The sequence below is a fragment of the Meriones unguiculatus genome, chromosome 10, assembly GCF_030254825.1.
Source record: "Meriones unguiculatus strain TT.TT164.6M chromosome 10, Bangor_MerUng_6.1, whole genome shotgun sequence".
Classification (NCBI taxonomy): domain Eukaryota; kingdom Metazoa; phylum Chordata; class Mammalia; order Rodentia; family Muridae; genus Meriones; species Meriones unguiculatus.
In genome coordinates, this window is record NC_083358.1 from 117690659 (window position 1) to 117716726 (window position 26068).

The 26068-nt window shown below is 43.7% G+C and overlaps 1 protein-coding gene across 3 annotated transcripts in view; it reads left to right on the forward strand.

The window, feature by feature from the left end:
- Ttc29 (tetratricopeptide repeat domain 29) overlaps positions 1-26068 on the forward strand; it is a 187679-nt gene that overhangs the window by 105829 nt on the left and 55782 nt on the right. For all 3 annotated transcript variants that reach the window (XM_060393192.1, XM_060393193.1, XM_021649657.2), the window contains exons 9-10: positions 5357-5480; positions 15882-16110. In XM_060393192.1, coding sequence (XP_060249175.1) covers positions 5357-5480; positions 15882-16110 — 353 coding nt within the window. The remainder of the gene's footprint in view (positions 1-5356; positions 5481-15881; positions 16111-26068) is intronic.

The following is a 26068-nucleotide window of genomic DNA, read 5'->3' on the forward strand; positions in this document are numbered from 1 at the left end:
CATTTGCCTTATTACTTTCATCTGTGGCCCACAAAGTTGGCGGCACAATGAGTAAGCCCTCAGCGGCTGATTCATCTCTGCTCTATTTGATTTCTCCTCTCTGAGTAAATGATTAAGTTTTCATGCATTGGCTCAACCAAAATCTATGTTCAGTCAACCACATCCTTTATTGATTACTTCTTCAGCAAACACTAGGCCAAGTGTGATATACATAATTGGACAGTTGTCAGGGGACGTGGGTGTTAACGGTCCTGTTTTCCCAGTTGGAAACTGGAATCACCTTGATACACAAATATCCTGCCCCGTTCCATTCTCATTCTTTGGAGCGAGGAGTCCTGGCCCTTAGAATATGTGTTTTTAACTCTCCGAGGTCTGGTTGAATGAATCTAATGATTATGTCATGTATCTGCTGCTCAAGTTGCACCTGTGCACTGCATATAGGAAGACTGGAATTAATATTTGTCTAACATTTTAACCTTGTCTTTGAACTTAAATAATATGTAGCCTTTCTCCAGGAAAAAAAAAAAATTGATCCCCCTCCCCCAAGGGCAGGCTAGCTTCTAAATCCGCTGCTAACGCCTACATTTGGAAGCTTTCTCTCCGCCCGTGTGGCTTATATTCCAGTTGCTGGACTGGTGGCCTGTCTTGACGGTGAAGTTGCACATTCACTGAGTGGAAAAATAACCTATGGGAGAAGACCTTCTCTGGCATTGCTTTAGAACGAGTCCAGGAAAATCCTGTGTGCTGGGGAAATCCGGTGCTCCTCGGGGGTCTGGAATGATGTTCCAAATACCCAGGAATCACTGTCTTTATACCACTTTGTATTTTTTTCCCCACTAAACTTCTTTTTGTTCTGCTGTTTGAGTATGATATTATTTAACTATCCTCAACAGGCCAAATCTAAACTCTACTTCTATCTAAAAATATACCCACTTTTTAAGGAATATTAAACATAAATAAGCTTTATTGACTCTGTTTTAGCAAAGTACCAACAATGAATTGTCCTTTATAGTCATAAAAAGTCTTCTTTTTCTTGGGCTATTATAGTACAGAAAAGAGGTTAAAAGTTAGCATCAGTTTGGTAAACTATTTCAAGTCTAGGTAATATTATTATACTATATATTTTATTTTCATTTATTAGTGTTTTATTTATTAGCTTATATGCTTTATTTATGTTCATTTTATTTATCAATATTTTGTACTCTTCTTTTTCCATTCATCTTAGTTTTGTTGTAGACAGATAATTTTTAAATAATTTTCTTATTTTTTGAGATTATAATATAATTACATCATTTCCCCCTTCTCTCTCCTCCTTCTAAACCCTCCCAAGTACCATCTACCCTCTTGCTGTCTTTAATATTGATATCCTCTTTTTACTTAACTGCTGTTACTACAGTATGCGTGTAGATTTATATTCTTAAATCCATAAACACAACCTACTCGGTCTGTGAGTGTTAGCAACCCCAGAAAAAGAGCCGCGAGTAACTAAGAAATCCTGGAAGCTGGGGAAATATTCTTCCCCAGGAAAAAGCACATAGACTGGTTATCTAATGCCAATGGCCCTCCCTGAAAACATAGTCAAGTATTTAAGTTAAAACTGATAGCAAACCTCTCTTTATAGTTTAATATGACTCCATAAACAGCATAACTTTTCTAGAGAATTGACCTATGTCTCAGTCTGAAAAATGATTCAGGATTCTGGTATGAAAAAAAAATGTTGCACGTGGAATTATGAAAAGCAGCACTCGCAATTTTGGGGAACATGAAATTCCATTTATTTCTACTCTGTAGATGACTGGGTTACCATGAGGAAAGGAAGAGTGTGTTTGACGGGATCTAATAACCAGGACTCCAAGTGTCCCTCGGGCAGAGCATTCACTGGTTGATGGCTAGTGGGGGTTTTCACAGCGGGAGCTCAGCTACACTGAGTTTGTCCCTCCTGGTCACAGTCTCTAGCAGAGCCATGGACACTGCCACCTGTTACTTCACTGACGTCACTGTTGGATCCCTGCCCCGTACCCACCTGCTCATTTACACACTTTCACCACAGAGCTACTTATAACCATGTTAAAAATTAAGAAATGAGAGCTTTCTCTGTGTCTATAACTTTAATATTATCAGAATTATTTATCATATAAGAGAACAAAAGAGGAACAAAAAGGATATACCAAGCATGCGTGTGCCCAGGCTTGTCCTAATGCCCACCACCCAAGGCTTCCTTAGGAATACACTCGCTGATAAAAAAGAATGTTGCCAACCAGAGGTCAAGAACTCAGGAAGGATGACAGTCTCCTCCCGTGGCCTGTTTCAAACCAGTGCCTGCCTATAAAAAACGCTCTAACATATCCTTGTTTCATATTCATTTGAATCACCCAACAGCAGCACATCATTGCAGATCTGGACAAAACAAAACAAAAACAAATTGGAACAATTTTTAAAAAGAAAATAAAAGAGAGAGAGATGAGAGAAAGAAAAGGAAAAATAGAAAAAAGAAAGAAAAGGAAGGAGAAATCTCTACACATAATTTTACTGTGAGACAAAATTCACTGATTTATTTAATGAACATTTTTAGTACTATGCTGTGACAGAGTTCCCTAAAGAACGGCCATAAACATCATCAGCCTTCTCAGTAGGTGCTGTCCTTAAGAAGAATCACACAAAGAAAACTGCCCCCTCCCCTTGTATGCTAAGAACAGCTGGGAACAGGAAAGGCAGAACTGAAGTTCGGAGGGAAACCAGAGCACCCCAAAATAGAGACTTGTCAAGCACAGGTGCAGAGCAGATGACGCCAAGGTAACCATGAATTATGGGAGAGAACAAGAAGCTGGGTGGAACTCCAGAAAGAGAGAACCCTGCAACTTTCAGGGTGGGATCCAGAAGCAAAGGAAAGATGCAGGCGAAAGGAGAGAGTGGAGACCGTTGGAATGTGCAAGAGGGCACTGGAGAAGGAACAACATCTGGAGAAAGATTCTGGGGTCACTTGGTGCACCCAGCCTGTGCTGGCAGCTGAGGGGAGGGTGGAGGAGAAGGCAAGGGCCTGTGGGTTGAGGTGCACTGTGTATTATCCACAGCTCAAAACACAGGGGTGGACTCCTCTCCAAGGTCAACACCGTGCTCATGAGATTTGACATTCAGTTCCTTCTAACTGCTTTGTAAGACCAAATTTGCCCTTCAAATGCCAGGCTTGCTCTTACACAGACTGTGAAATGAATGTGCTGCAGGGTTCCAGGCACCCTGCGCCATTCGTGGTGGCTATTGCAGTCCAAGCTACATTGTGATTTCCGTCTTCATCCCCCAGTCAGTGAAACTCTTCAGTCATAGGACGTCCACCGGGCTTTTAAAGTTCAGGGCTGGTTGGCTGGCTGGCTTGCTTATTTTGAGACACGGTTTCATGTACCTCAAGCTGGTCTGTACCTCACAAGGATGGCCTTGACCTCCTGAAGTCCCTGTCTCTACCTCTCCGGTACTAGGATGGCACACAGTTTGTGTGGTGCTGGAGAGGAAACCCGGGACTTTGGGCACACCAGGCAGCCTCTCCACCAGGTGAGCTGCATTCTCATCTCAGGAAGTACCCTGACCGAAATTAGTCGGGAACTCCAAACGTCCACATGACTGAGGCTCCCTCGGTTGTCCCTTCATGTGGACTCTGTCTCTCCCCATCCAACTTTCAGCCATGCCTTCCTCCAAAAGGATTTGAGTGGCCAGCAAATGCCATGTGCTTGGCTATAAGGTGCAGATTTCCTCCAACATTTAGCTAAAATGTATACCACTTTATATGTGTGACTTTAGTGAGGCCTGCAATTTTGATGCTGAGGGACACTTACAAGAATAGTATTCACTTTGTGTGAATGTGTGTGTGTGTGTGAGAGAGAGAGAGAGAGAGAGAGAGAGAGAGAGAGAGAGGCTGACTCGTTCACTCACTCATTATGTAATACTGGCTGGCCTATAACTCACTATGTAGATGAGGGAGCCCCAAGGGCACAGAGATCCTTCCAAGCTCTGGAGATAAAAGAGTGTACATGTAGATTTTTCACTTTTTATATACTTTTTAGATGTTTTAAAGAGAGATTTATTGAGACAGTTTATAACATTATACTACTCCTCCTTTGAAATTCCACAACTCAGGTGTTAACCCATTCGCAGAATTGTGTCGCCATGACTACCTTCTGACTGCGGGAGTTTTCCATAATTACTCAAAGAACTTCTGTGGGGGTCGTTAGGTGCCCTTCATCTCCCTCCCTCAGCCTGTCTGTCCTTCGCTGCATAATGAAATGATTACACGGTATACAATCTTGTGTATCTAACTTTTCTCACCCAGTATTTTCAAGTTTTGTCTGCATCATCATGTATCAGCGCTTCATTCCCATGCCATTACCTGAGCTGATAGACATGTCCATAGTGTCCCCCACTGAATATTACCTGAAGTGCCGCTCTGCCATCGATGTGTGGGTGTTACTGTGGACACACGATTGTTTCTCTTGGTTGTGTATCTTGCACCCAAATTTCTGGACCACACGTTAACTCTGTGTTACAGTCTGAGAGGAACTGTCTATATGTTTTCTAAAGCACTGGTACTGTTTTACAGTCACACCACCAGTCCATGAGGCTTTACAAGTCTGGGTTTTCAACACATCTGCACATAAATGCCCGGGGAGCTTCACGGAAGAGAGGTTGGAAAGGCTGTGAAAATCAGAGGACCAGGAGTCTATTGTGAGGTCATGTGTTCAGTGTATGACAGGGAAGCTGCACCCCATCATCTCAACAATAAATAAGACCCGAAAGGTGACAAACACCACTGGACAAGCTGACATGGATGGGAGAAACCTCACGAGGCCCCACCCCACATGATGAGCTACAGGCTGCTGAGAGACACAGTCTTCCCCAGGAAGGAGCCCCCACATAGGCCATCCAGTCCCAAAGTGATCAGCCCTAAAAATATCTACATATGAAGAACATTAAATGGAGGACAGAGCAAGCTATGTATGCATGTACCTGTGCACGTGTGCGTGAGTGCATGTGTGTGTGTGAGTGGGTGAGAGGTGTGTACGAAAATAATAATCAAAGAGAAAGAGGTTATGAATTTTCAGAGGGCATCGAGGGGACGTGGGAGATGGTGGAACAGGGAGAAGATGAGGTGGAAATGCTGTTCTTGTAGAGAATTTTAAAAATAACTTAAAAAGTTTTGCGTTTTAACTCATAACCTACTCCCGCAGAGATGAGATGGGTCTCCTAACGAACTGTGTATTTTAAGTCTAACCATCCTGACCAACACCCCCATTCTTTACAGTGCAGACACATTCCTTCTTTACACAACAGTGATAAGACGGTACACTGACAGTTTCCCGTTTTGTTCCAGCCAAGGAGAGATGGGAGAAGCCATTAATTACTTGGAGAAGGTTGTGAACATTGCAAGGAAAAACCTCCAGAGCCTCGACGTGATACGCGCAAGCACGATGCTTGGAGACATCTACAACGAAAAGGTGAGCGGCGCATCAGAGTTTCAAGTCTGCTCTCGTTCCGTGCCCGCCGTCCCACATGGCCGTGTGAAAATGGCTGAGACGGCAGGATGTAGCACAGGCTAGGCAAGGTGTGGGTTAGTAAATGCTCATTCCTCCTCAGGGGCATTCAATACTGGTGGTACAGGCCCCGCCAGCCATCAACCACCACCCGCTGTTCCAAGTGACCGGATGTGAGGGACAATTCTAATCCAAAGGCGCTTTGTGGTAACTGTTGGCTCTTACCAACTTAGCCGGCATTCCTCTCTTGGTCCAAATTCTTTTTTTTTTTTTTTTTAATCCAATTGGGGTGCTCCCGGTTAAGCCCCACCAGGAGAAGAAATGAAAATCCCAACAAGGATTCCACAGAGACTTTAGAGTGGGGTTTTTTACAGCATCGCAGGAGCCGTGATTAGCAAATGCATGAGTTGTAATACTAATTTTATTATCTTTAGTTGCCCGGGGTCTCCTTTAGAAACTGTATGGAGGAAGCCTGTTTCTCTGGTTATAATTGCTGTTTTGATCATGAATCAGATCTATCATTTTTTAGGGTAATTATATTCTCCAACTGTGTTCACGCGGTCTGTGTTAATCCGAGTGCTCAGTGATTAAAAGCACTACCGTGGAAACCCACTGCTTGGGTGACAAGCCCAGCTCCCTCACTCATGAGACCTGGGACCTGGGACAAGTTATTTACACTTCTAGGTGCTTTGATGTTTTCCATCTCACGGGGTTACAGTAAGGATTAAATGAAGTAGCATGAAAGCAGAGGGGGACTATGGGAAGAAGGACCCCTCCATGGCGATGGCAATAGTAGAAGGCAGGAAACTCGAACAAGGCGCAAGGAGAGGTGTGCGAAAGTGTCGTAACGAAAGCCGTTCTTTTATATACCAACTAACGTGTTAGCTGTGAAGAGCTGGAGCTGGGCGGCTCGAGGGATGGCTCGGCGGTTGAGAGTCCTTTTTGCTCTTGCAGACGAGGTTTGCTTCCCAGCACACACACCAGGCAAGTCTCAACTTCCTCCACCTCCAGCTCCATGGGATCTGACACCATCCTCTGGCCTGTGCAGGCACCTACGTGCAAGTGATCTACATAAGTCTCTACCTCTCTCTCTCTCTCTCTCTCTCTCTCTCTCTCTCTCACACACACACACACACACACACACACACACACACACAGGCTAGAGAAATGGCTAAGTCATTAAAGTGTCTGTTTTGCAAGCATTGAGACCTGATTTCAGATTCCCAGCACCATGTTAAAACAAACAAACAAAAAAAAAAAAAAAACAGTGGGTATCACATGACTATAACCCCAGTAATGGGAGGGCAGGACAGGTGGGCCTCTGGATGTCATTGGCCAATCATCCTACCCAAATCAGTGAGCCCTAGGTTCAGTGGGAGAGTGATTTATCACCTGGTGTTTCATTCTTGGTAAAGAGTTTAACACCCAAAGACTGTCAACTACTAAAAGTTAATTTTTACAAGTTTATCCTCATTATAAAATTTGGAGGATTCTGGACATTCATGTCATACACACACACACACACACACATACACACACACACACACACATATATATATGCTTCATATGAATATATATGGTTTATTCATAGAGATCAATAGATGGCAGATTCAGATAGAGAGATAAACGAATAGATGGAAAGGTATTCTTAGTTCTCAGGTACTAAGATAGATGTGTAGATAGAGAGATATGATAGACAGACAGATAATATATTAATTTATTTTCTATTGCTGTGGTAAGACACAGGTGTGGCAGCTAGAGCAGAACGTTGAGAGCTCATGTGTCAAACCAAAAGTAGGAAGCAGGGAGAAAATTGAAAATGGTGTAAGTCTTTGAACACTCAAAACCCGCCCATGGTGCCATACTTTCTTCAGCAAACCTACATGTCCTAAGCCTTCCTGAACAGCACCACCAACTGAGAACTAGGTGTTCAAATGCCAGAGCCAGTGGTGGGGCATTCTCATTCAAGCCACCAGTGAAAGACAGGCAGACAAATAGATGGTTCAAATAACAAGTTGATTCCAATACTTCGGTGAGTCCAGTAGTCAATGCTTAATGATAAATAACATAACATTGAACACATGATTTTATGACCACACACCCTTCAAAACAAAGTTTGATTTGTTTCTCAAATTGTTAAAGCTACATTTAATCATTGTGCTGTCTTCATGTTGTCATCATGTGTAAGTATTCCGCTGACGGGGGCTCAGGCTAGCCTGGATTGCTCCATCACTACTTTCAGTAATTACTTCTCTGTACAGTCTGAAAGGCAGTAGGTTTAGCAAAGGAGAGTGACTGGAACTGTGTGATGGTAGCTATCTTAATTTTCTCTAAGTTCTGCAAAATCTCATTCTAAGAAAACATTGGCGACAATAACTTCCTACCTCTACTCTTCAGTGGCTGTGGACAGTTCCCAATTATCTTATGTGCTCTTGTACAAGTCACATAGCTAAATAATACCACAAGTTATTTGAGTGAGTAGGACTTGATCCTTTTAGGAAGGAGTTTAGAGCAAGGCAGAGAGTAACTACTCTGGATTTTGAACTTTTCTCAGGTACTAAAAATCAAGTAAGATATTGGACAAGGCAGTTCTCTGGTCCTCAGTTTGCTCACCTTGCAATTGTCCTAAGAAGAAAACTTTCGAACAGTGGCAGGTACCTGTCCCACCATCTCACTGGTCCTAATGCACCATTTTCTGCACATTTACGATGTCTAGTAGAAAACAATACGTAAATGCTAATGTAAGTTACTAGATTTGAAGCGAAATGTTTTAAATTTTGAAATTTGCACACAACCATTAAAATGAGAAATGATTAAATATTTCCCGCAATATTGACATAGCTTCAGTAAAGAGAGTGTAGTCGATATTCAGGAGAATGTAAGAAGAGGAATAGTGAAGGTGGAGAGGTGGCTTAGTGGTTGAGAACCTTCGGAGGAGGTGAGTTAGGTTCCCGTAACCCACATCAGGCAGCTAATACCTGCAACTCCAGCTCCAGGGAAATGCAGTGCTCCTGACGTCCACACTCATGTGCACAACCACACTTCAACCCCACGCACACACATGCACACGCAAAATTAAAAATAATCTAAAAAAGTCTTTTTGCCTCCCATTTTCCCCTGCCCCCTCTGGCCTGAAATTCTTTGTGGAGCCCAGGCTAGCTTCCCATTTGCCGTGCTCCTGTCTTCACCTCCGTGGTGCTGAGTTTATAGACAGTCATGCACAGCTGGATTGGAGAGTTTAGGATAATATGGAGCACCTGGAAGGGCCCTGTTGTACATTAAGTACGTGCTCACCCTTTGATCCTCATGTGTCAAGCACAGCCCTTTTCCTCAGGCCCAGAGGCACCACCCTCCGCTGGCTGACACACTCACCCAGATCCCTTTAGATATAAAGTATTACTGCTAGACTCAACTGATCATTTCTCCCTTCAGTTCTCCTTCTCTGCCCAGTTCCCATCTCCAAATCCTCATCCTTCCTTGGTTCCTAGCCTTGAGCGTCCAGCCGCTCACTTTGCGTCCACACCAGGGTTTCTAGTAGACACGGTGATAAGTGCTACATCGCCCATCCATCACCCCGGGTGTTCAAGCCCCAAGTCTGCCTCCCGTTTTCTCTCCTCCCAAATATACCCTCAACAGTAAGCCTACCTGTGGCTGAAGACATAAGTTTCTCATCCTGTCCTGAGTTATAAGGTGGCTGTACCTGACCTCTGACCTCAGTGTTCCCTGCTACCCTCCTTCAGCAACTCCACCACAGTAAAGTGACTTCTCAAAGTTCCTCACGCATGCCAAGCTCGTTCTGGCGCTAAGTCAGACATTGTCCGTGGAACATTCTCCAGCCTCGATTTCACACTGCTGGCTTCTTGCCATTTGGGACTCTGTGCCATTCCATGTCATTCCAGTGTCTTGCCTTGGCGACACAAACAAAAGTGACCATCAGGAAGCTTTGTCACTGCCGTGTTTTAATAGTCTGGGGTGCGTTTGTCTTGTGGTTTTCTTGGCTGCACTGCTTTCTTACTGTTATGTTGCAGGGCTAGAACACAGCCCTCCTGAGAGGTGAGACCCTGTCTGCAGTCACTGTTCTATTGCCCTACCTAAGAAACAAACCTGGTATGAGACTGGGTGGCAGAAGCATGTCAGCCCACTGAGCTCATGAACCGGCTTCAGGCCACCTGAGAGAGCGTGCTCTCACTTCCGAAACCCCACACTTTCTTTCATTCTCCTACAAGCAGATCACTTGAAAAACCTGTCCTGAATCCTTAAAAACAAGTCAAATGCCTCTGCCACTCCTCAGTCTCACAGAACCTGGAAGACCCTTGTGATAACTATTTTTGTCAATTTTGATACAAGCTAGGGCCATCCAGGAAGAGAGAGCCTTAACTGCCTCCGTCAGACTGGCGTGTAGGCCAGTCTGTGTGACTGAGGAGGGAGAGCCCAGCTGTCTGGGTGGTGCCATCCCAGCCAGAGGTCCCGGGTTCTATAAGAGCAGGCTCAGGTACGAGGAACGAGCCAGGAAGCAGTGTTCTGTCTCAGTCTCTGCTTCAGTTCCTGCCTGGAGTTCCTGCCCTGCCTTCCCTTCATAATGGACTTCAGCTGAAAGGGGAAATAAAGACTTTCTTCCCAGAGTTGGTTTTGGACGTGGCGTTTAATCACAGCAATAAACAGCAAACTAGGACAGCCCTCTTGTGCATTTTGCCATTCGTGTTGTTCGTGCCGCTTGTTTTAATGCTGCTGTTAGCAATAAGTTCCAAGGTATAACGCCATGAGGTAGAAGTTGCAAGGCAAAACTGTTACTTGAAAAACACTGAAATTGGGCTGGATGTGGTGGTGCATGCCTGTATTCCCAGCACTCAAGGAGGCAGAGGCAGGCAGATCTCTGAGTTTGAGGCCAGCCTGGTCTAAAAAAAAAAAAAAAAATGAGTTCCAGGGCAGCCAAAGCTACACAAAGAAACCCTGTCTTGGAAAAAAAAAAAAGAAAGAAAGAAAGAAAGAAAGAAAGAAAGAAAGAAAGAAAGAAAGAAAGAAAGAAAGAAAGAAAGAAAGAAAGAAAGAAAGGAAAGAAGGAAGGAAGGAAGGAAGGAAGGAAGGAAGGAAGGAAGGAAGGAAGGAAGGAAAAGGATACTGAAATTGGCATCTTCTGTGATTACAGTAATTAATTTATAATTTAAATTAGTGCATCTTAAAAATAGTCTTTATCGAAGGGGCACCCGCCTGTAATCCCAGCACTCAGGGAGGCAGAGGCAGGTGGATTTCTGTAAATTTGAAGCCAACCTGCTCTACAGAGTGAGTTCCAGGACAGCCAAGGCTACACAGAGAAACATTGTCTCAAAAAAAATAATAAAACTAAATAATAGTAACCATCATCCTCTTTATCTTAGTTAACATTTTATTGTAAAATCAGGTAAAGCGAGCCTCCCACACCACTCTCTAGATGTGACCTTCTAGTGGAATGTTAATTGAAAATTTATAATCAATATAAAGTTGCCAAATGAGAATGTTTTAGGGGAGATAATCAAGTACCTGCCCTTTATGAGATTTTTCATTCCTTAGTAAGATCTAAAAATAATAACGGTTAAAAGAATGGTAATTCCTATATTAGACTAGCAGCTACAGACGTCTGATGACCTGGGTTTGATCCTCCAAACCCATGGTGGAAGAAGAAAATTGATCTTTGAAAGTGTGTACCATGTGTACCATGATACATGAAAGCTCACAGTCACAGAGAAACGGATCACACACACACACACACACACACACAGACACGAGGGGGGGGATCTCCGGGTGCTAAGAAAACACCCCTTTATTATGACTTTGATAATTGTGCAAAGCGACATTCTAAACAAGGAGGAGGATCCGGTAAGAAGCAGAACAGTCCATGAAAATTCTATCATAAGCTTTGTTTCTGCTGTATGACATCACTGAGATCTCAGTCTGGAATTGTGGAGACTTTCAGAGGATTGGTTGGAGTTGTCTTCGCATGAATGCATCCATAATTAGCTACACAATCTCAAGCCATAAGTAAGATGGTCAGAGCTGACCCCTAGAATCATGAGAAATTCATAATAGAGATGAACTGAAAACAAAGAGGAACTTTAGAAAGTTGCATAGTTTTAGAAGAGATTGTATATAGTAAGCATTTTTTAAGAATTGAGAATCTATTTGACTTTATCTTCCTCTATTTCTTTATGGATGACCATAATCTGTTTGATTTTAACACCCTGCTAAGATGTGGCCAATTGACACCTCATTTTCCATGTGGTTTCCTGAGTAAGGGGAGCAGGGGCTGCCTCTATCATGAACTCAGTTGACTGCTCTCTGATCACTCGCCCCTGATGATGCAGCCTTGCCAGGCCATGGAGGAAGAGGATCCAGGCTGTCCTGATGAGACTTAACAAGCTATGGGCAGATGGCAATAGTGGAGAAGTCCCCCTTTCAGTGGACTAGGGAAAGGGGATGGGGGGGAAGGAGGGAGGGTGGGACTGGGGGAGTTGAGGGAGGGGCCTTCAATCAGGATATATAATGAATAAATTGTGAAGAAAAGTTTAAAAAAGAATTAAGAATCTGAAAATACAATAAACATTAAAGAAAACTCATTCCTAAAAGCTATGTTTTTTTAAACGATAACATCTGAAAAAATTAATATTGCATTTACTTGACAGAATTTTAGAGAAATCTTCATTGGTGGTGTTTTATGACAGTTTATGAATACAAAGATGGGATACAAGGCACAGTTGGAAGCAAGGACAACTACCTAATGATACTTTTAGGAGTATTTAACACTTGTGTTAAATAAGGCCCAATCACCATTTCAGGCATTCCTACTTTCTCTAAAAGCAAGCCACCTGTCCCTCCTCTTGCTGCTCGGCATCACCGGCTGCCATATGACCTCACACACAGTGGTTGTCCCATGACTGACCAAGAGAATGCACGCGTTCATTTTAACATATGTCTTTAAATAATTCTGGGAGGTTTAAATAGATAGCCCTTGATTTTAAAAAAAAAAAAAAAAACTATAAACTGAAATCAATAAACAGCCTAAAGCTTAGAAATACAAGAGGAGCAGTTAGACACTTTAATTTATGCTTTTTTTAAGGTTATCTTTGGCCAAATTGTGATGTGTGTGTGTGTGTGTGTGTGTGTGTGTGTGTGTTGTTTGTCCTATTTCATTGCTATCTATGAAGATAATGCGCATTTTCATCATGTTTAATATTTCTCATGGTTCTCAACCATACATTGTTAGAACACAGATGCCACCTTTGATACAGTTTTAATCAAATCATTTCTCATTATAACTAACGCTTTATGATAATATAAAAACAATACAAAGAGGTTCTGCGTCCCTCAGGGAATTTGGTAGCAGGGATAGCTGACTAGGGAGCCCGCCTAGGCTGCCCTTGTGGACGCAGGATGTGCAGTGTCACATGGGCTGCATGTGAGAGTAGTCAGTCCTCGCCTGGGCAGGGACCTCCTTACTCCTCAGACAGCCCATTGCACAGGAGAACTGTGGAGGTGAAGCTGCTTCCATCTGTGCTGGCGTGTGCCTGAAGATGCAGTCATGCCGGTTTTAGTTCTCTTTTCTTTCACAATGTATGAGAATATGGCTTAAATTTTATTTCGAAACTTTCTTTCCTGTAAAGTTTCTTTTGAAAGGAGTGTTCAACCATGGGTTTGTTTGTTTGTTTGTTTGTTTGTTTGTTTGTTTGTTTTTGAAGAATTTTTTAACTTTTTTCTTTGCAATTTATTCATTATATATCTTGATTGAAGCCCCCTCCCTCAACTCCCCCCAGCCCCACCCATGCTCCCTCTTCCCCTCATCCCCTTCTCCTAGTCCACTGAAAGGGGGACTTCTCCACTATTGCCATCTGCCCATAGCCTGTAAGTCTCATCAGGACTGCCTGGATCCTCTTCCTCTGTGTCCTGGCAAGGCTGCATCATCAGGGGTGAGTGATCAGAGAGCAGTCAACTGAGTTCATGATAGAGGCAGCCCCTGATCTCCTCCCTCAGAGATCCACACGGAAACTGAGGTGCCAATCCGCCACATCTGAGCAGAGGGTCCTCTCCATGCATGGTCCTTAGTTGGTGCATCAGTCTTTGCATGACCCCCTGGGCTCATATCTTTTCATTTTGTTGGTCTCCTTGTGGGGCTCCTGTCCCCTCCATGTCCCTCTAATCCCGCCTTTCTCTTCCTCCAGGAGGCTGAGACTCATAGCCAAACTTTGGGAAGAATGCATGGAATTTTACAAAAGAAGGGGGAGATAGAAAGACCTGGAGGGCACAGGAGACCAAAAGGAGACCAGCAGAGCCAAAAATAAATCTGAGCCCTGGGGCCCCTGAAGAGAATGATACCCCAACCAAAGACCATGCATGGAGAGGATCTAAAAACCCCGGCTTAGATGTAGCCCATAGACTAAGTCTCTAAGTGTGTTCCCTAGTAAGGGGAACAGGGGCTGTCTCTGGCATGAACTCAGTGGCTGGCTCTTTGATCACCTCCCCCTGAGGCGGGGGTCGGGGGACAGCCTTATCAGGCCACAGAGGAGGACAATGCAGCCAGTCCTGATGAGACCTGATAGACTAGGATCAGATGGAAGGGGAGGAGGACCTCCTCTATCAGTGGACTAGGGGAGGGGCATGGGAGAAGATGAGGGAGGGAGGAAGGGATTGGGAGGGGACAAGGGAGGGGGCCACAGCCAGAATACAAATTGAATAAATTGTAATAAATGATAATAATAATAACAACAACAACATAAAAAAAAAAAGACTCCCTGCACTCTGCCCAGAGTTTGGTCCTGAGTCTCAGCATCTGCTTTGATGCCCTGTGGGGTAGAGCCTTGCAGAGGACCCTCCATAGCAGACTCCCATCCTGTTTCCTCTCTTCCACAGCTTCTGTGTAAACATGTCTTTCAGTTGTTTTCCTGCATGTGTGCGAGTGTTCGCATGCAGGAAGGCACAGCTGTGTGGGTACATGAGCTGGCACCTGCGCACGCACATGGAGGCCGGGGTTCGAAGCTACGTGTCTTCCCCAGTCCCTCTCACTTTGCTTCCTGGGGCATTGTCTCTGCCTGAACCTAGAGCTTGACGATGTGATGAATCTAGACAACCAGTACTTTTGGAGATCCCTGCCGCCACCTCTGAATTCTGGGATTGCAGGCAGGCTGTGGCTCCTAACTAGATGCTGGGAACTCAGACTCCAGTCCTCCTGCTCGCAATCCACTGAGCCATGTCCTCAGACACACTGTTTATTTGGTTTTATACATGTGTACTGTGGTTTTGTTTGTTTGTTTGTTTGTTTTAGGTAGGAACTATTGAATGACCAAATCAGGAAGATTAACATTCCTCTTCTTTTTATCTTTGTGTTTGTGTGTGGAGCCCTTGAGTGTTTTGTCGTGATTCCCCAGTGCAGAACAGGCTGCTGTGAGTGGCAGTCCTGCTGTGCTGTAGCTGTAGAATGACGGCTGTGGGAGCAGGAACTTGGGAGGTGATGGACAGAAATGGATGGGAACCCCAAGAGTGTTAAGTCTAAAAAATGGAACTTCTGTCCTAAAGAATCTCCAAAAGTACAAGTCAAACTTGGTAGCAATTTTCTCCTTTAAGGAAAAGCCTATGTGTGATTTTGGGGGAAGATATTTGGAAGAGATAGAAGTCCCTTTTTCCTCAGTTGTCCTCAGAAGTGACATGTGACAGCTAATGACAAATATGCAGCACTTGCTACTGGCCTTGATACTTCTGTGTGCAAATCAAATGCTATTATTTGAGCAAGACCTTTCGGAGCAGGTAAAGAGGACCACAAGGAAAAAACATCTTAAATTTTTAAAATTTGAAATATAACAATAAATTTAGCCAAGGCATAGATATTTAAACAATTACTGTTGTTCTAACCATTTTACAGTCATGTGTTTTAAATCTAGACTCCCCCGTGTTCTCAGCTACAATGGCAGTTGCATCTAAGAAAAGAGAAGCAGTGACCAGAAGCAACCGAGAGATGCAGTCATCAGCCATGGTCACTGGCTTCACATCGAATGCCCTCTTGCTGAAAATAAAAGCAAAAGACAATCAAATATATTTCACTGGCTAATTCAGTGCTATAACTAGTAAAAATGTATGAAATCAGTGGCAGCTGGCTCACTTTTCCCCAACCTCCTCCTGCTTCCATGCCTGTAGTGTCTCAGCTGTAGATCAGCTTTCTGACTAAATCACTGTCAAGGTTCAATCATGGGGTAACCAGTACTCAAAGAAGGTGGCCTTGTCTGACGAAAAGCCAGTTTGCCAACTGTCTCTCTTCAAGGACGGGTGTGCCAGGGTGAGCTGACCAAACCCATGGGGTGAGGTAAGACATTTAAAAAATGGTTTTTATTCTCTCCTCCTCAATAGGGCCAGTACAGCCAGGCTTCCGAGCTCTTCCAGCAAGCTTTCAGCACCGCGATGGAGCTCATGAAAAGAGGGCTGATGGATGAAACCAAAGTTCACTATGGGATAGCCAGAGCCCACCAGATGATGCTCACCATGATGGGTTATATCGAATCTGCCGACGTGAAGAGCCTCAACTGCCTGCTGTCCTGGAAGGAGACTAGAACTCACGTGCAATATGACCCGATTCTGGGTAAGTCTTTGGTTTCCAGAGATACTTAGAGCCTGTATCAATCATCTTCAGTGGCTAAGGCATCTGTTGGAAAGGCTCATTCGCACACTGGTGACTTCAGTTTGCTTGGTAATTTTGTTTCTGTTCACTCCTCATGGCTTGGAGGTGGGTGGAGTCCTCGTGCTGTGTGGTACCAGCAACATTTAGGAGAATCATAAAACAAACAGTAGGAGTGGTCTGCCCTACCAAAGAGCTCATGCTCTTTAATAAGATCCACTCACATGACGTACAGATGAGAGCTGTGGACACACACGTGTATACGTGATGTACTTTACTGACAGTAGTTAAAGTTTTATTGTCTTGAACTTGGGTATCTGGGGAATATTTTATAGCATACTTCTTCATACTACTTTTTGTTGTGAATGATTAAATTATTTTATCACAAATAACTAGGGCAAGTGTAAGGCTCAGCTTTGAAAGTGAGTTTCATTAGACTCTAGGAATGAAACTCGGGTCACCAAACAGTGGCAAGCACCCTTACCCACTGAGCCATCTTGCCCACCCTGAGTACCAAACTTTTTAGTGTAAGATATTTCTAATAATTTGTAAATTAAAAAAAAAAAAACTTCCAGTGAAATCATAGCGGAAACCTCACAAGGTATCTCCTAGTTAGATCACTTGGAGGGGGTGAGGCTCTGTTTCCACATTCCACATAAAATAAAACAGTAAGTTATGCACAAAGGATTTCACACACACAGGGTAGAAGGCACCAGCTAACGCTGTGGCCTCATGAAACAAGGGGAAGCTTCATTTTAAGCTCACATTCAGTTAGATGGCAAAATCACAGAACACACAGCTAAGTTCCATATCTTCAACTGCCCCTAAAACATCCCCAAGTAATTACTAGTTGGCTGCTTGTAGAGTTGGCTCATTGTCAGATGCGTGAGCGTTCGTTCCACGTCTGGGAGTTCCCCACATCTCAGGCTTTGGTGTTTTCTACCTAGAAAATCAGGAACTAAAGGTGGGAGATGATTCGTGTTAGTTGTCTTACATTGGTAAAGGTTCAGTCTGCAGAGGGTAAGTCGGGACACTCGGTGCCAGGTTTGTCCTACATAAACTCTGCCATCCAGATGATACTGTGAAAAAAAAAAAAAATCTCTGGTGCTTGGGGGATGGGGAGCCGTCTTCTGATGAGATGCAGGCCTGTCTTCCTGGACCTTGTTTTCAGCTTCTGAAGAGGCTTCTGCCTTGCGTTCATCTGTACCTCTTACATTTGTAGCGCTTTAGTTTTTGAGAGGTTATAATTTCTTCCAAAGGACTCAGGAGCAAAAGCAAATTGTGCATTCCCAAGTGTGGTTCAGACACTAATGGTCACAACCTGCATGGGGAGGACGTGACCTTTTTCAGAGCGCTGTAGGAATCATGCCCATCACCAGTCCATCTCGAGTGGCTCAGTGCTGTGCATAGAAGTGCCAATTAATAACCGTGCAGACAAGTATGAATAAGCACTGAGTTCTCACTCTGCTGATTCATTTCGCATTGTAATAGGTTGCTTTTCTTCTTGAAGAAAAAAAAAAACGATAGGAAATTATTAAACATGCATGCTTGTTTGCATATGTGTGTTTTTAGTTCAAAGTACACTAAAATCTGCCTTTAAATGCTTTGAGAATATTCTTCATTTTTACTCTGCTTAAAACACCTCACTGTCTCTTTAATGGGATCTGGCAAGAGGCCTCTTGACCTTTCTGAACCCCTTCTTTCCTGGCTGCTCCCCTACACACCCCACTCCAGCCCTGCCCACACAGCACTCCCAAGGATTACCAGCCCCCTTCAGCCAGGAGAAAGTCACTCCAGGTCCTAGGTGAGGAGGCTGGAAGCCCCTCCCATCTGAATATGTTCTCTCCTCTGAGCCCGGTGAATGTCATTCATTTCATTTCTCGCCAAGCCGTTTCATTTCATCTTCCACGATGACCATTTGTTAATCACCTTAACTGCTCAGCTAAGAACATGAGCCTCTCAAAAACACATTCCAACTTCTTCATATTTTCTAGGAAGGAGGATGTGATACTTGACACCTACAGGGTCCCAAGTAAGTGTCTGAATCAAACAGAATTCAAGATGAGTCTGTAAACCCGGCCACAAGCTAGTTCACACTAAGCGCTTTTAAAACCTGTGTTCAGCGCTTCCTTGGGCAGCCCATGACACCACGGCATTTATTTGGATTACCATCCAATTATCACATGAATGAAGGATGGTGCTCACCAACTGTGATGTTGACAAAATGAAAAAGTACAAAAATATTATTTGGAAATCTGAGCAGCTTTTAAGTTTTCAACTTTTGCCTTCCTCATAGGAAGAGACATCTTTAATCTTGCTGTTGAGGGTCCCGTGTATTCAGAAAAAAAAAATGGATCAAAGATCTGAAAGATACATTATGAAAGCTGTGCAGTTATCGGCACCTTGGAGACTTCCACCCTCCAAACAAATCATTAGCTCACAGAACTGTCAATATTCTTCTAAGCAGAGAACATGACCCCCTAAGGGAATCGAGCGTGGGAGCACCGAGGTCCTCAGATGAAATGGAACGGTGGCTCGCCAGCAAAACGCTGTCATCTTTGTGCCTCCTAGGGAAGACGGCAGGAACAGACACCTTCAGACTCTCCTGATACTGGGAGATGGTCGGAATGATTCGTACAGCCTGCCCTCCCCTTCCAACATCGAGAGTCTCCCAAGTTTAAAAACTGAGAGGAAAAAAATCAAGTTTATTACACCTCAGTAAAATTACTCAATCCTAATGCAACTCTAATTGGTTGCATTGGTTCTGGATGACTCAAAGCCTTATGAAATTCTACTGAATTCTCCAGAACATGGTAGACTTTCCATACCTAAGATGTCTTCCCAAACAAGGAAATGTTTGGTTTTATGGGAAAAAGTAATACATACTGCAATCACAGACCCAGAAACACAGAAATAAAAGCTTTCCTCGTTCACCTGAGCAACAGTGTTAGTGCGGGTGTGCACTTACAGCCACTCAAATGCCAGTGTCCTGAGAATAGCATCAGTAACAAGATTTCCATGCACTTTCTCTTTGAGGCCAGCTGTAAGTCACGCTAGAGAAGTAAGATACCAACTCCAAGCACCCAAACAGATGAGCGCGCCAGCTATTTGGACTGCAAGGTCACTGTTTTCTGTGTGGTGTCCTGTAAAGGTTCATACAGATGGAACATTTATCATCTTGCTTTTATGTGATATTCTTCAAGAAAAGCAAGCAATGCCATGACTTGGTCTTGAGCTCTGCCTTCATGTTGGCTTCACGTTGCACTCAGTTTAGAATCAGGGCATTTTCCTCTGTATATTTTGCTTGCATTTCTCATTCATAAGCTCACCTCACCCTTTTAAGGAATATGAAAAGGTCACATTCCTAACCAAGCCCTCATAGTCTACTGTGATCGGATACTTTTTCTACAGCTTGACAATTTATACACGTACATAGTACATTCTGATTATCGCCCCCACCTCTCTGAATTGCCCCCTAGCTGTCTTTACATCTCCTTTCCCCAACAAGTCCCTTCTCCCCTTTAGTGTCTTTTGTGTTTTGTAACTCACTGAGTCTAACCAGGGCCATCTCTACAGTGATGGGTTTGGAACCAACACTGGAGTCCAGTGGATATACCCATGGCTAACTAGCTGCAAAGGATATCTCCCTCTCCTTCAGAAGTTCATCAGTATCCAGTAGCTGGGGAAAGAGAGGCAGGACCTTCCCAGGCCCCACTGAATCCATGTAACTGGACAGGCCAAGTGCATGCAGCCAAAGCTCCTGTGCGATTGTGATTGTGTTGGTTGCATCATGCCAGAGCTAGCATTTCGCAGCCCTTCTTCCTTCCTTCTTGCTCTTACACTCTTTCTCCCCCCTCTTCTGCCATGTTCCTAAACCTTTGAGGGAGTGGTGTAAGTGTCTTGTTTAAGGCTAAGCAGTCAACTATCACCTATTCTCAGTACCTCGAGCAGCCAGTCGGCGCTGTATTCACCACCATTCATTACAAAGAGAAGCATCTCTGATTAAGACTGAGATTAGCACTTGTATATGGGTATAAACCTAGATTACAAGGCAGTTTGGTGCTATTACAAAAGTAATAAACAGTCATGATTTCCCCACTAGGGCTGAAGATATCATCAACCATGAGTTTTTATTTTGTTTTGTTTTTCTGTGTTTACATCATCAAGGAAGAATTCCCTACTGGGGCAAGCTTCCTGTCTACTCAAAGAGCATTTATTTACCCCTCTAACAGTCAGAAAAAGTTATCGCTTTGGCAGGCACACCTTTCTGGCAGGATGATGTGTTATAGGAGTCACAGCTGGGTGAAGCTATTGGTGCCTTTTCTCTCCACGAAGCCCACACAGCACCTTTCAGCACCATCAGCAAGGAAGCTTCCACTTCCGTTCCAGCGTGATCTCTCTGCCTTTCAATCAAGGGATGTGGTGCCTTCAACCATTGGGTCTTCTCATCTAGTTCTGCTGAGCAACTGAGAGTGGCAGGTTTTGTTTGGAGGTGATCTCTTGGACTTTCCTTACCAATGCCATAAGGAGGTACCCTACATCTGGCCCTGGGGCTTTAATAAGGCATGGCTTCCAGGAGAAGATGTGGGATCTGGATCTCCACTCCCATATGGTTTCCATGTTGCTTCGGCCCCTCTGACTCCAGAAGCCCTAGGGCCTGTTTCAATTGCTTCCAGGACCGCAGCAGTCAGAGTACCAGTGAGAGACTTGAGTCAGCCATCTGTGTAGGCAATTTTCAGTGTGCACTGTAGTCCATTGGTCTGCCTGTGATTTTTTTTAAAGGTAGAGACTCTTAAAATACTGTATTATACTCTCATTTCTAGTCACAGCAAACAAACTGGATGAGACAAATGGGAAGAAAGCATTAAAATGCATTTGTATGTGTTCCATGCCCACGTCAAAAGAAGAAAACTAGTGCATGCCCCCTTTCCGTTAGCCTTATTTAAACTGTTCGCATGAATCTGCATTTCACACGCTTCAGGCATAAGTTGCCTTCTGCAGCTTATACGAAACAAACATAACGCCAAAAGGAGAACATCTACAAAAGAGAAACTAATACTTAATTGCAACCAAATTCTAAAAGGAAAAGAAAGAATTTGAGTGTGGATTTTCAATTTCCTCATTCAAATACACATCACCAGCCTCCGTCTCTTTTCTACAACACAAGTAACAAGTTACTTCCTAAAGAAGAAAGCATTTCTTCAGAAGTTAAAACTCACTTCACTGGAAAATAACAATGTGGCTCCAGCTCCCTTGGGTTGAGAGGGCTTCCTCCCCCACCCTCCGAGAATCCCCTTCTCCGCTACTGCTTGGCTCCATGAAAGAGAATTCTTGATTTCTCTTACAAAACTATCCCTCTTTTAGATTCCGCTCACAGAGCTTGGTAGCTGGCGGTGTGACCAGGCTTAACTTTCCAGAGCACACTGACTGCACCTCTCCTACGAAAAATGTAGCTGTGCTTCTCTGCTCTGGTTTTGTTCTCATTGTGTCCTTATTGGTAATTTGAGAAGCTTCTGGACAGTCTTTGGGTTTTTTAAACCATGCAAAACCAGGGTTAACACCAGGGCTGTGTCAGCGGAAAATACGCACTTGACTGTCGCCTGGCCATATTTCCTTCATTGCCAGAGAAGTGTTTGTCTCCTCCACCCAGCTATATGTCCCTTGACTTGTGGCCATGGGTCTGACATACTAAGAATGTAGATGAAACCTTCTACCACTGGCAGAACTTGGAGACATGAGACCCTCTCCCCTAGGTATGTGTCACCCATCTCCAGTAACGGTCTGTTAGGACAATTCTGTTACCACCTCATTTCATAATTTCTTCCGAAAAAAGAAGTGACACATTATTGATAACTTGGCTTCTAATTCTTCCAAAACTTTCTCCAACTGGGAACTCATCTTTAGAATTATAACCTGGTTCCAAAGTTCACTTTTCTCTAAATTTTCTTATTCTAAGATCCTTGTGTTTTTAACTTAGTTTTTAATTTTTTACAATATTTTAAATTATAATATAATTACACCATCCCTCTCCCTTGGGCATGAATTTTTCTTATTTTTTGGCATTATAATATATGTCAAATGACATCATTCCCCCTTCCCTTTCTTCTCTCCAAAACCTCCCGCATACCCCTCTTTGCTCTTTTAAATTTGTGGCCTCTTTTTTCATTAACAGTTTTTACATACATATGTGTAATATATACATATGTGTGCATGCATGCTTGTGTGTGTGTGTTCCTAAATTCACACGTACAATCTGCCCAGTCTGTATAATGTTGTTTTTGTGTGTTTTCAGGGCTGACCATTTCGCATACATTTTCCAGGGGAGAACTATTTTATCTCTTGGATAAAGATGAATATTGGATGACTTGGATTCTTTGGCAGAATTACTAGAAAACTGGATGTTTTAAATGGTGATTTCTCTTTTAGAAATTTCTCACAGTACCTGAGAAGTGGCACAGACCCATCTAACTTCTGATGGATGAGGGCAGCCTCCTGAGGCTGAGCACCATAAACCATGTCAGACACACTGGGCCAGGGTCTAATGGGAAGGAATGCATGTGCATCTCTTCCGTTTAGCCCCGTCCATTCTGAGCCCTGTCAGCACTTCTGAAATGCATCTTGAAGTCGCTATGAACATAATTGAATGCGCTTCTTTCCTGAACTCTCAGAAGTACTGTGGTAATATCACCAAATCCTTCAATGATGTTGTGATTTGATAGCAAGAACACTCCCTAGAAAAACACAGGTGTCCACCTGGCTGAATCAGCTACCCCTCCTCTGAATGAGTTCACAATCCTGTCTTTCATTCAGCTTCACCCAAGGCTTCACCGTTAATTTTACTTGAAAATTTATGTGATGAAACATGAACATAGTATGTTCCTTGGTAATCTGATTGGCAGGAGGCAGAGAGAAAAATATCACGAGCACTGCTTTTAATAATTGATCATTACTTACATGGATCCACTGAGTTTAGGCACACAATTATATGACTAATTATGTTGAAAATCCAAGTGGATGCTTTAATAGATGACCGTGCCCTGAGGCCCTTCCCATTGTTTCTGCTGTCTCATTTAACCATGCAAATGTTATCAAGCATTCCCGGCTAAAAATCTTCAAGCCCCGGCAAGTGTGATTGCATAGATAATTATGCATAATTTTGTCACTTTCTATATCTAACAGAATTTTTTTTATTTTTTTAAACTTTAGCTCTCTACTCAGTAGCCTGCTCAGTAAAATGTAATATGTGAGAGATAAGGTAAGGTAATCTTCAAGATTACTTTTGACTCTTTTGCAAACTATTTAAAGAAAGAAAAAATAAAAAGACTATCTACAGAAATTAAATTTACCCGTGAATGAAAACCTACATTTATGAATAAACCAAATTGAACAGATAACTTAACAATTAATAGAATTATCATCGTAGGGAACCTAAATCTGCACAAATGTGTGGATAGACTTAGCAGCCGGGATGCAAAAGGGTGACTCCCAATTCAAAAGGCAGGAAATCTCTGTCAGGTTTGCACTTACCCATCCAAGATCATGTAACAGGAAGAAATCCACAAGAAAAGGTTTTTAACAACGTAATTAACAATGGGTTAGTTTATTGTCATGGGAAATGCAAAGAAAGCTTTACAGTAGGAAACCCTGCCTGATGTCATACCTCATAGGACAGGGTTCTGGGTAACCCTACATTACTGTCCCCGACTCCCAACACAGAGTTTAGCATGTACGAAGTTGATAGGTGAATCCTGGCACACAAGATTCCTACTGTCTGTGAGGTAGGATAGGAGACTGAGTCTCTCTTTAACACACACAGTGAGCATGCGTCTCAACTTCCCACTTAAGTTTATAAACTTGGGAATCTTGTTGGCATGGAATCAGGTTTAGATGCTGGCAGGCAGCCTCTCGAAATAGTGGCAAACACAATGAAAAAAGAAAAAAATAGCAGTGTAAGGAGAGAGAGAGCTCAGTGGTACAGGGGGCTGTTCTAGATAGAAACTTCTAAGAAGCCCCCCAAAGCAGACATGGCAAAGGAAAAAGCAAGGTCTTCAGGAGAGGGGATATCCAGGAAAGACTAGGCTTATTCACAGAATAGCAAGATGACAGTGTGCCTGGAGCAAGTGGGGGTGGGCACCAAGGGAAGAAGTGTGGGGAGAGAGGAGCAGAGAGGAGAAGAGAAGAGAGGAGGAGAGGAGGGAGAAAGGGGGAAAGGAGTGAGAGCAAAGAAGAGGTAAGGGGGGAAGGGAGAGGGGAAGAGATAAGAAGAGAGGGAAGGGAAGGGGAGGGTGGGAGAGAGGGAGAGAGGAGAGAGGATTTGGGGGCAGCTGGTTAATAGTTCCTGTAAACCACAGTGAGTGGCTTTGGATTTCATTACAAATGTGAGGAAATATCCAGAGGTCTGAGAAGACCACGCTGGTTGACTTTTCAAGCATCATTTCAGCTGCTCTGCAAAGACCAACTGAAAACACAGAATTGAACCAAAACTGGGACAGACAAACACAGTACATGCCGTCCAGGAAGCAACCTGTTCTTCCTGCTGGGCCCTACCCAGCCTTTTTGTTTCAAGAGCCTTACAAGAAGAAGAAAACAAACAAACAAACAAACAAGAAAACAGTGTTGCAGTCAGAAGCATCCCTTGGTGAACCAGGGAGACCTGTTGCATTTTCTCTTATCCATTGGTATTTTAAGATGACCTGTGGAAACTTAAACTTCTCATTAGCCCAGGCAGTTTCCCAAGGTGGAATGCAAGGGTCACTTGTTCTAAAGCTATTAGGCTGGCATAGAGTTACCACAAATGAGTGTTCCAGGGCTCTGGGAAGTAAAGGATACAGACCTCTAATGGTGGGACTTGAGAGCCTGCTTTCGGTTCCTTTCCGTTCAAGCTTGATTTCTGTATGAGAACTGATCTTGAGTTTCTTTAATCTTGATATTTTAGCTTATCATGAAGTTAGTTTTTCCCCCTGACTATCTGTCACTTCACTAAAATATATAAACCAATGTACTGTTTTAAATAATTTTTAATGATTTATTTTACGTGCATTGGTGTTTCGCCTGCATGTATGTCTGTGTGAGGGTGTCAAGTCACTTGAAGCTGGATTACAGAACGTTGTGAGCCATCATGTTGGTGCTGGGAATTGAACTCAGGTCCTCTGGAAGAGCAGCCAGTGCTCTTAGCTGATGAGCCATATAGCCATATCACCCCCTGCTGCCGCCATTACTGGTTTTTAAAACAAGGTACTCTCATCCCCAAACTCATTCTGTCTGTTACATGCATACAGTTTTTGGCATCTGTGATATCTTTACTCTGTGTTTCCCTTAAAGGAGTAGCGCTTGTTTGGCGAATTGGTTCTGTGGGAAGCGGTTGCAATTCACAGGTGAGATGCGGAAAGCCCTTCTGCCGGTGTCTTGGTTCCCACACGTGCCTGCCTTAGAAGCTCAGGTTTCTCATGTCTCACACTCAGAGCCGCCCTGCTGTGGTCCAGGGTTTCCTGGATTTTATCATCCTTCATTAGATTAATCTGACTCTTTTTAAAGGTTAAAAACTCATTTTTGTGTGTGAACCCTCTGCCTGAGCGTATGCCACTGCACCACACGCGCCCACGGAGACCAGGAGAGTGTGTCACAGCCCCTGGAAGTGTGTGGTGGTTGAGTCACCGTGTGGGTGCTGGGATCTGAGCTAGGTTCTCTTCAAGAGCAGCAAATGCCCTTCACTCTGGAGCCGTCAGCCCAACTCACCCCCACCTCCCCTTAAAGAAAAAAAGCCCCAGGTGTGCATCGAATGTTAACCGCGCTTGCCACCCATCCTTCCAACCGTGCCACCACTTGGCATGTCCCAGTTTGCCTAAAATGCCTACTTTTCCCACCCAGTTTTACTCCCCCTCACAAGCTGGTCTGCCCGTGTTGGCTGTGGCTCAGCGTGACC